The 11,281-nt window shown below is 46.0% G+C and overlaps 1 protein-coding gene across 4 annotated transcripts in view; it reads left to right on the forward strand.

Annotated features, from left to right (window-relative positions):
* The window catches only part of LOC109951598 (spectrin beta chain, non-erythrocytic 1), a 96,615-nt gene that overhangs the window by 52,927 nt on the left and 32,407 nt on the right, over positions 1-11,281 (forward strand). For all 4 annotated transcript variants that reach the window (XM_020586197.1, XM_020586198.1, XM_020586195.1 and 1 more), the window contains 4 exons: positions 3,315-3,466; positions 8,463-8,636; positions 10,532-10,623; positions 10,837-10,917. In XM_020586197.1, coding sequence (XP_020441853.1) covers positions 3,315-3,466; positions 8,463-8,636; positions 10,532-10,623; positions 10,837-10,917 — 499 coding nt within the window. The remainder of the gene's footprint in view (positions 1-3,314; positions 3,467-8,462; positions 8,637-10,531; positions 10,624-10,836; positions 10,918-11,281) is intronic.

Raw genomic sequence — 11,281 nt, forward strand, 5'->3', positions numbered from 1 at the left:
ACCCACACACACACACACACACACACACACACACACACACAAAATGAACATTTGCTCCTTGGGTGTAGTCCAGCAGATTTTGTGTGTGATGTAAACATTTTCCTGCTGTGACGAGCATCTGCTTCTTTTTTAGCACAGGAAGGGGAAGCCCCCCCCCTCAAACACACACACACACACACACACACACACACACACACACACACACACACACACAGAGGAAAAGAAGCCACACACACAGAGGCCAAGCAGCATGAAGAGGACACACTTGCCTCTGTGCACAAAATGCAGAGAGGAAGCATGAAAATGGAGATAAGACACAGCTTCTCAGAGCAGCTGCGGCACTCAGACAACACACACACTGATGTACAAACACGCCGTCAGTGGGTCAGTCCACCCGTCGCTGTAGAGGAGAAACCATCTCCATCAGCTAAAGCTGCTGTCACTGAGCGCCGCCACCATCAAACATACACTGGATTACGCGGTACAGTCACAAGCCAGTGCTGCTCACTGCACCTTGCTGAAAGTGATGCTGCAGTCTTCACTCAGGTGGAGGAAAAGACCACGTGCATGCAGTGCGCACAGTGACTGAAGCAGCAAAACAGGATCAGTGCTTTGCAAAACAACCTCCCTGACCTTTTAGAAGGACACATCGTATGACTGCTCTCTGGTTTGTCACTGAAATGGTTAAAGTTTGTCCAGGTCTAGCCAAGAAAAACCAGGACTGTAGTCAAGTTCAGGACTAGTCTGAGCAGAGCACTGAGAGCAGAGCTCCTGACAGAGCCTCAGATAATCAATCACACTGACACAGCACAGAGCTTTGGAGCAGCTTTGGGATCAGAGTCCAAATGTGAATCAGTCTGACTTCAGACCAAACAGCCAACGAAGAGAAAGACCGAAAGGCAGCGTTTAAGACTGGGCGCTGTTTTCTTACTGTTGCTCATCTTTATACAAACAGGTCATGGTGTAAATTCTGCATCGTTTCCTGAAAGATTAAGAAATTATATTTATTACATAGCAAAGTGTAAATTAAATTAGATACAGTTATAACAAGGCAACTATGAAAGTCTGATAGATTTCTTAACATTTGTTCCAAAAACGTATAGATGTAAAGGACGGCGAGGTGCTGCGCTGTAACGATGTTGGTCCCCTGCAGAGACTGTTCTCAGTGCTAAAACTAACGACAGTTTTGTTTTGAGGGCGATGTCTGAACCGGGCCCAGCGCTGCCTGGTCAGCGGCACCGTCCAAATGATCTGCTGAGCATGACACTTTTAAAAGGCCTTAAACTCAAAACAAAAGGTTACTGTGTGCTTGGGCCGGGCTGGGGTCTGACCGGACTACGGTCTATGATCTGCCATCGCTGCAGCCAGAGAGAGCATCACTAACGCTTTGATATGCACTGTGTGCAACGCACACACACACACACACACACAGCTGGCTGACTGTGGACACCGTGACGTCTCCTCCACAGATTTCCAGCAGCTCCAGTTTGATAAAAGAAAGTCTCCCCACTGTGTCTGTGCTGAGTGATCAGACTGCTGAAGGCCAGTCTACACTGAAGCTATTGTCCTGCTCAAACACACACACACACACACACACACACACAGTGAAGGCCGTGAAGTTGTACGAGTGCTTGTTTGCATGTAGAAAACAGTTGGGCGTTCTTATCGGCGTGTGTGTCAGTCCAGTTTCCTTCTAGAGGTTAACCAGAGTTTATTCCTGTCTTATTTCCTGCACTGAGGTCACGCTCACTCTGACCCAGCTGTGTGCGCTATGTGCTTGTGGGTGCACGTCCCAGTGTGCCAGTTACTAGTAGTCTTTATTTTAATGAGTAACAACAGAGAAGACGTTGGTAAAAAGCAGCCAGCCCCAGCCTGAGGACGCTGCTGTGTAGTTTGAGTGTGATTTGTTGGAAAGATGAGGCCGTGTGAGCAGGAAACGTCCCTGAGCATGACCAATAACTCAGAGGCTCACTGCAGAACGTCTGCTAACAAATTGCATTATGTGATTTGTAACGCTGCATTCAAGTCCTGGAATAGTTCATCCAGCTGGGAAAGCCATTCTGAGGAACAAAATACATCTGACTGAATAACGTCGACGTACCAGAGAGAGCAAACAAACACGAACGCCTCATGTCAGCCAGAGTTTATTAAATTAAACTCAAACTTCATTCACACAGTGCTACAGGGACCCTGCACAGTATTTTCACACACCGCCAAGCGTGCTGGGTAGTCAAGGCCATTTTTCCAGCTGCTGCCGTCCATCCTACATGAGGTAGTGAGGGGAACGTCCTACGTCTGCCTCCACCCTCGTCTGCCTCTGGACATTCAGTCATCCCATCGCTTGTCTCTGGCCTGAAGTCAGCAGCATCACAGCCACTACAGCTCAACCTCTGTTAGCACAGACTCGCAGTAAACCAAACCAAAGACGGCGCTGAGCAGCAGTTATCTGTTTAAAAGGATGCACTTCCAAAATGTTGGATGGAAGCTACAGCAACTGTTTCCTGCATGGTTTGAATGAACGCACGGTGTTAAATGGTTAGTGCTGTAGCGTTGAGATGGGTTGGCGAGTTAAGGTAACCGTCTGCAACCTAAGCAGCTGTGCTGTGAAACACAACAAACAAGTCGTCCAGTGGCTGAGTAACATCCTTCTTTCATTCATTATCACCACCGTGTCACAGAGGTGAATCTGAGGTTCACCAGAGGAAGTTTACAGCTTGTCAGTGCTTGTGTTGGCAGCCTGCTGTGACCTCTGACCTCTCCTTGAAATCTTCATGAAGAGAAACGGATTGTGCTGTTGTAAGTCTGTCATGGTAAACAGTGACGGAAATCATCAGTGTAAAACCCAGGGGCTCGGCTGAGGGAACACTGTAGCACACACACACACCCTCTCTCTGAGTCTTTGTGGCTGTGTGTGTGTGTGTGCGGTAACGACGAGCGCCAGGCCTGTGGGAAGTAAAGCATGCTGTGTTGCAGACAGCAGGTGTCTGCTGTCAGACTGCAGTTCATCTGCTGCGTGTGAATATTTACAGCAGTGATTCAGATTTAGTCTGCTTTGTCAGACACAGGAAACCTCTCCCTCACACACCTCCACACACACCTGCAGACACATCAGCAGGGCTCAGACTGTACGAACTGTTGGAAACAAGAGTCTGACATGTGCCAACTCTTAATGGCTTCTCATGCTGCTGCTCAGTGAATGAAGTTGTCAGGGAGTTCACTGTGTTCCCCAGCCCCTGATTCATTTTGCTGTAGTTTCACTTCCTTTTCCACTGACCTCTGATCTCTCTCTTTCTCATTCTGTCTCTCTTGTCCAGATGAGCGTGAGGCAGTGCAGAAGAAGACCTTTACTAAGTGGGTGAACTCCCACCTGTCCAGAGTTTCCTGTCGAATCACCGACCTCTACATGGACCTGAGGGATGGACGCATGCTCATCAAGCTGCTGGAGGTCCTGTCCGGGGAGAGACTGGTGGGTTAAATCACTGTGAGGACGGAGGAGGCGGCTGGTTTGGCTGAAACGAGCTGCAGGTTGCAGTTAAAGGAGCAGTTCAACATTTAGGGAAATCCTCTCGGTCTTTAGCCCCTTTCAGTTCTCCTACTGGAGGGCTGCATGATGTATGGTTGTGTGAGCGTGACTCAGATCCCTGTGTGATCCCAGTCTCACATGACAATGATTCTGCCGTGTCAGTGAGATCTCCAGCATCAAACCAAGAGCTCCCTTTTACTCGCTAAGCTGCGTTGACCAGTAACTGCAACTAATGACCGCGAAGTGATTTATTTCTGCCTCAACTGCCGTGTGGCGCTAGATGAACCGGGCAGGCAGCTCAACGTTTGAAAAAATAACTGCAGGATGTTGAATCTGTTTTTGAGTCAGTCTTCTTCTGTCACATGGGTATTTTTCTGGGCAAAATGAAGTAGAAGTGGGCAAACATATTCCTAAGCAGCAGTATTTTGTATTTGCTTCAGTAGATTTTGGCACTAATAAGAACATTCTTTAGTGGATTCACCAAGGTCATGTTAGTCAGTGATGAAGGCTTCAGATGCAAAAGAACCTTTCTCCAGTGTCTCATGTATAACCGGTTGCTCCCCCCGAACCCAACCACCACCTGGACTGCACTCCTTGCAGCTGCAGGTCGTCGCTGTGCTCCCACTCCTCCTATCTGCTTGTTTGCTCAGTTTCTCTGAACATGAAATATCGGCGTTTATGGCTCTTATAATCATTAACCCCATGTGGTCATACTGTCTGTTTCTCTCTCTCTCTCTCACACACACACACACACCACGACACTGTCACAGAAGAAAGGTGTACTAAAAATAACACACTGCAATAATCATAGCTCAGCTGTCCTGGCTCATGGTTCTGTACAGTAAGTATTGAATAAACCTGTGTCTCATTCCACTGACAGCATGTGTTAAATACATAAAAACAATACAGCACATGCAGTAATACAGTATAATGTACAAGGACAAAGCAAAAGCCTGACACTAACACATTCAGAGATATATGTTCAGTCTCATGATGAAAAATCAACAAAACAGTTTAAAAATCTGGTTTGAGCACCAAGATTAATTGCGCAGAAAAGGGTGAAAGAGATGCTATAATCTTAGTGTGTTTCCATCCATCCATTATCCTGAATAGGGTCGTGGGGGGCTAGAGCCAATCCCAGCTGACACCGGGCGAGAGGCGGGGTCCACCCTGGACAGGTCTCCAGTCTGTCACAGGGCTGACATGTAGACAAACAACCACACTCACTCACTAGGAGCAGTTTAGAGTCACCAGTCAATCTAAGCTGCATGTCTTTGGACTGTGGGAGGCAGCTGGAGCACCCAGAGAGAACTCACGCGGGCTCCTCACGGACAGGCCCCGGGTCGGCCGGGGCTCGAGCCTTCTTGTGTTTCCATCCACCATTTTCAACTAGTAGATTTTTTTTTAAAAAAAGAGATGAACACCCTGGAAACCTGGGGGGAAAGTAGTTGAAGTATAGCAGACACTGCAGTATTGAGTATTTACTGTTATTAAACTATAAAGAAACTAGCTCTATAGTTCAGCAGTGCAGTGGATGATAAACGGGTTCTTTACCCTTCACATGCACTTTGTCAGTCAGTTAAAGAACTGGATGGAACATAAGGATTAATTAGACACTGTCTGGTCTGATGATCAGCAGGACTGCGTTGCTGTTGTTGTTTGGTCCCGTTTCGGGTGTTTGTTGGTGAAGTTATTGACCAATGTGTGTTTGAACTGCAGGATTCTTGCGGCAGTCGCATTGATTTTGCAGCTTCATAACTGCAGCTGTAAACCACAGGAAGGAAAGAACATTTCGATTCAGCTCCTTTAGGAATTAAATTCCAGGTTTCTCCAGTGGAGAAACTCGCTGGGTGAATCACTGCTGGACGCGCTGCCTGTTGCATTTCTCTCCGTCTGCTTAGTGTGTTCACGTCTCTCTCACACACACGCACACACACTCTCTCTCCCCCTTTCAGATGGCCTGAGTTTCAGCCCGCTTTGTGACTTCCACTGCACTGAGCCAACGTCTCTTCTTCCTTTCTCTTTTTCTTTTTTCTGTCTTCCTCTTCTTGGCCATCTCTCCGGCCTCTCCACTCTGCTGTCATCCAGCCTTTTTACAGCCTGTCAAACACTCACAGAGAGAGAAAACACAGCTACACAGGCAGACATAAGAGTTTCCTCTATTTTGTGACTACATTTGTTTTATACCTTGTACATTTATTAGTCTCTGGATGCTCACGGAGGAAGACGTGACCAGGACACGAGAGAGGACTAAAGGGTGAAAAGCCTGATGGTGAAGTGGCGAGCAGGATGGGTGGAGGGAACAACAATGGGAGTCAGAGAGGAGGGGGTGGACTTGTGAAAGAAGTCATTGAGTAACTTTGAGGGTTTGGCCAGAAGCAGCAGAAGAATCAGAGAGCGAGCAGCTGTTGCCACGCTGCACAGTGTGAAGGAGAGTTCCACTTGGTGCATTTTTATGTCCATTATTTTCATTGTTCTCACTTACTTCACTGGTGACTCGCCTGTCTGCCTTTTTCCTCACTTGCACAGTAACACCGACCCCGAGCACGACCCCGGCGGTGTTCTCTAACTTTCTTAGTCAACAAATCCCATGAAAAGTTTGGTGTCTGTGGCTCTCAGCTCTGAGCCGACTGGTTCCTACTGAGAACACAAGCCTTTAAACACAGCTCACAAACACAAAGCTTTATTTTTCAGTAATTTCCTAAAACAGCTGGGAGCTGTAGTGGTGGATGATGAATTCACATCCTTTACTTAAAGTACTGTAAAAATACTCCATTACAAGTAGAAGTAGAAGCACCTGAGCGCTGTTAGCAATAAATATCTTACATTAGATTATTAATGATAATCTGTGCATAATAATAATAATAGGATTGTGAATGTGCAGGAAACTTTTACAGTCATATTTGTTTGAGGTGGAGCTTTTTACCTACATTACATTTTACTGGATAATTCAGTCTAACAGTGCAACATGTTTTATGAGTTCACTGTAAAATGCTGATGTGTAAAGTAAAATTTATTTCTATAGCACTTTTCTAAACCACAGTTGCAAAGTAATTTACAAAAGAAACTGCACAGTAAAAGTAAAGGAACACAAAGCAAACAAACAGCGTTAAATAAAATCAAACATCAGTGAATAAAGGTGAATGTACAGAGAAACTCTGGTAGTGGACGCCTGCTTAAATGGGTTTAATGGGTTTAAAGTTACTGTAGCAGTCAAATAAATGTACAGCTGCAGTATTTCCTTCTCAAAAGTGGAGTAAAAATACTGGAAAAGGTACAAGTACTTCAGGTTTGATTGTGTTACAGTACATAATGTAGGTAAAATAGAGGACAGTTGTGGGGGACTATTTTCAGCAGCGGATGAATCCACATTTGCTCTTTAGTATCAGTGGCAGCAGGACAGCGTGTGTGGGACTGAGTCAGAATAAGGTCCAATGTGTGTCCATGGTGATGAAACCGCCTGTCAGCCAGTGTGGTCGCTGATGGAGCTAATACATAGTTTGTGGCCACGGTGGAGCAGACACACAGACAGGACTGTGCTTTTCATGGGATTTGGTTCCCAATAAGACCAATATCTGATATCAACAGATGAATTCTTAAAGAATTTGGGTTTAGCTTGAAGTTCGGCTGTAACGGGGGCGGGCGACGTGGCTCCAAGGCAAACATCAAGCACGAACGTGTGGTTTGAGTTGAGTAAAGGTTTCCAAGAAGTGCAAGCGCTGAGAGAAAGCTGGGAAGCCCCCCACCGGACTGCTGATGGAGGTCAACGTGGTGTTTGTTTTTATGGCACATGGTGCGGATGTTGCAACAGCAGACAGTGGTCCAGACCGTCTCTGGTCTGGGTCCAGATCCTGGATCATGGAGGAGCGCTTCACTGGGTGGCGTTGATGTGTCCGTGTGGGGAGCAGAGAAGACAGCGGTGTTATTGTTGGCCATTGTCCTGGGTGTAGAGTGGATGGTCAGTGCTGGACGGAGGACGTTTGTTTTATTGTAGTGATTTATTATTGCTGGCTTTGGTTTAGATCAGATTTCCAGATTTAAACCTCTGTGACTCGTTTTCAGCATGTGAAGCCATTAAAGGTGGTGCGACATTAAAAAATGTGATTTATAAAAATGACTTGTTACTTTGTGATGGAATATTTCTACAGTGTAGTATTGCTACATTCACTTAAGGATCTGAATACTTCCATCGCTGAATCCCTGGGGTCTGCTGCACGGATACTAGACATGCAAAACAGCATTATTACAGTACCATCATCTGTGTAAAACTAGCTTTAGTGCAGAGTAGAGAACCCTGGTCTGCACCGTGCTCTGACCTTCGATGACTAACGAGTCGGCCACGTACAGCCGTCACAAAACTTCTGATGAAGTTTCTACTCGAGAAATGAAATGGCTTCTGTGACTAAACGAGTTCCTGCTGTTTATTTACTGTCCACCAGAATGGTTCAGGGTTTGTTCATGAAAATTGACTCGCACACAGCCGTCACAGCTGGTACAACCCAGACGAAACCGTCACAAAGTCCCATCATCAGCTCAAGCTCTTTTGCTGGTGAACCACAGGAAGGACACCACTTCTACATTGTGCAACGCAGGTTTTTGGATGAGCCGGCTGAAATTTGATTCAGGGCCTTTTGCCTGATGCGCATATAAGCTATTGGCTTTTGGAGATGATTTATTGCTTTAAGTATGAACAACTGTTTCCCTGTTTTTGGACGTTTGCACAGAGGAAATCCCTGGAGATTGATATAAATATAGTCCAGTAAAAGTTATTGCATAGTGAACCTTTTGTTCAGCAGAGTCGACTCCGTTTTGAAGCCGGTCAGCTGTGTCCGCAGCTGTTTCCTCCTCCTTCATGTTTACCTTATGTGGCAGCATGAAGCAGTTCATGGTTCCTGGTTTTGGAAGGTTGTAAATAAACTGAGTTTTGTGTTTGTTCCAGCCCAAACCCACCAAGGGCCGGATGCGGATCCATTGTCTGGAGAATGTGGACAAGGCCCTGCAGTTCCTGAAGGAGCAGAGGGTTCACCTGGAGAACATGGGCTCCCACGACATCGTAGATGGGAACCACCGCCTCACCCTGGGCCTCATCTGGACCATCATCCTCCGCTTCCAGGTAAGAGCCCATGGCGCAAGTGTGCATCCTGTGAGGAGGTGAACACATGGTGTCACATTTCTCATGTATGGGCCCTATTGTGCCTGTCATCAGCTCGCAATAGTCGCATATCAAAATGAGGGGCACACTACTTATGTTTAGACCTCCTCTTGGCCATTATCACTCACCTGTAGATTTAATTCCCAATTAACGTGATTGATTGAATATGGTTTTTGTGTGTCCCACAGTATCAGAGCCTTTTATTCAAATAAGTTTAGCATATTGTACATTCTCAACATATGGTACTAAACTCACTTCCCTACTATGCTAGAAAAGCTATTGTTAAAATGAATCATTGTTAATATTTTTAATTAACAGGTTATGGTCCAAATACTCTGCAGATGTGAAAACAGACCCTTTACAGTCCTAAACATGTGACATAAAACCTCAGTGAAAGATTAATAGTCATATAATATTTAGCTGTAACTCTGGACACGTTCCGAAGAGGACGATGAGGTTAAACTGCTCCTCCGCCGAGCTACGTTCTTCAGCCACCAGTCCGGAGGTGAAAACACTCGTATGGCAATGCTGCTGGTTGTGGTGTCACTCGGGCGATGATGTCACCACTGTGAACAGCTGGGGGGGAGGATTTAGCTTTATCAGCCATGAGGATTAAAACCACACTTCTTAGTGGTTTTAAATCCTGTGTGGAGGAGCGAGGGCGAAACGGAACCGAGCGACAGGAGGATGACGGCGTGTGTGTGGTATGTTCGTTTACCGGTGGAGCTGATGTTGCTGACTCGTGTCCCAGATGTGGTTCATGCTTCTGTCTGAGTGAAACTGATGGATTTCAATCAATGAAGGTGAGATTCCTGTGCGCGGTCTCGTGTACTGTCCCGAGACAGAGTGGCAGATTAGAAAACCAGGGAATTTTTGTAAAACGAGGATATTTTTAGACAAATAAGGACATGTTTTGCTGTTCAGGTCAGACTATGTAAGCACAGACTTCTTGGATAAGGACATCTCTAGACAGAAGTGAGGACGGTGCTGGAAAGAGAAGACATTTGTCAGAGAGCTGTTTGAGGCCTTGGGCAGTGACGGATGCCCTACGTCAGCAGGAGACGTCGCTGGATGGATTACACGCTCATGTGTGACGTGTTTGTGAACTGAGCCGTAGTGCCGCGTTCACTGCCCGTGGGTAAAACAAGCTGTGATTTCTGAGGACACGTCTACTTTGACGCTTCTAGTCTTTTTTTCCCTTTTACTGTTTTTTGGCTTCTTTTAAGCAGTTTCACAATCTTAAGAATCACTTGATATTAAACACTGACTGAACATTCAGCTTGTAGGCATTTTAGAAAGGTTCATTTGTTGGATGATTTTCTCATTAAATGAATGTTTTATTTCTGTAGTTTGACTTTGAATTGAACTATGCATGATGACGTTCTCTTTGACCCCGTCCCCTGTAGCTTTAAAAGGTGTCCTTGAGCAAGACCCTGAACCCCCAGTTGCTCCCGGTGATGTCACCAGTGTGTGAATGCGTGAGTGCTTGGGAGTGCGAATGGGTGAATGGCCGAATAATGTGTGAAAGCGCTTTGAGTGTGCTGTAAAAGCATAGAAAGGTGCTATACAAGTATAAGACCATTTACCATGTCTGCAGCTCACTGCAGTCAGTATTGAGGGAAACCTGGATCATCTAAACAGAAAGTTTAAGAGCTGCATGAATTCTTTAAACATCATTTTAAACCATCAAGCTCTGCAGTTCAAGTTTGGTCTGTAACACAAACAGTTACAAACAAAACTGAAGTTCAATGTTCAAATTGAGCAGTATTCAGGTGTGTGTGGTCTGGAGTCGCCGACTTCGACACTGTGTAGCGTCCATCATATCAGCACTGAGACTGTGTCTGTCTGTGTCTCAGATCCAGGACATCAGTGTGGAGACGGAGGACAACAAGGAGAAGAAGTCGGCTAAAGATGCTCTGCTGCTCTGGTGTCAGATGAAGACTGCAGGGTAAGACATCCGCTCGCTATCCACTGGGAGCGTGAGCGGTTTTTCTAAACTTCACACTACGTTTCCCATCAGCCCTAGTGCCTCCTGCCCCCCCCCCAATTAGTGGAGGCTAATAAAGGCTGCTCACCGATGGTCTCCTTACTTTAATGACACCAGCATCACTAATCGATGACTATAAAATGGTGTTCTCAGTACTGTTGCTCTCCTGTCCAGATATCCAAACGTCAACATCCACAACTTCACCACCAGCTGGAGAGACGGGATGGCCTTCAACGCTCTGATCCACAAACACAGGTAGAAACCTCCTCCTCAAACACGGCGTGCACAAGGTCTTCTCTCTGAGGTTGTTTCACATCTTTCTGGTGGTTTTGTGGCCATTTTTCCATCTCTCCATCTTTTAGCTTAGCTTTGGAAAACAGGAAATATTAACAGTCACGCCAGACAGGGCTCCTGTTACAGTAGATACGGGGAAGAACTGACCAGTGTGTGATGTAAATAAATTCATGTGCTTCATAAACAATCACAGGCATCATTATTTGTTTTCTGTCACTGTGTTCGGGCAAATATCTGTGCGTTTGAAGACATTAGTACAAATAACTACTGCAGCTGGTTGATCGATCGCTTGCCACCAACTGAACACTGCAGCAGAGAAAACAAC

This window comes from Monopterus albus, unplaced genomic scaffold (assembly GCF_001952655.1).
Source record: "Monopterus albus unplaced genomic scaffold, M_albus_1.0 scaffold397.1, whole genome shotgun sequence".
Taxonomy (NCBI): Eukaryota; Metazoa; Chordata; class Actinopteri; order Synbranchiformes; family Synbranchidae; genus Monopterus; species Monopterus albus.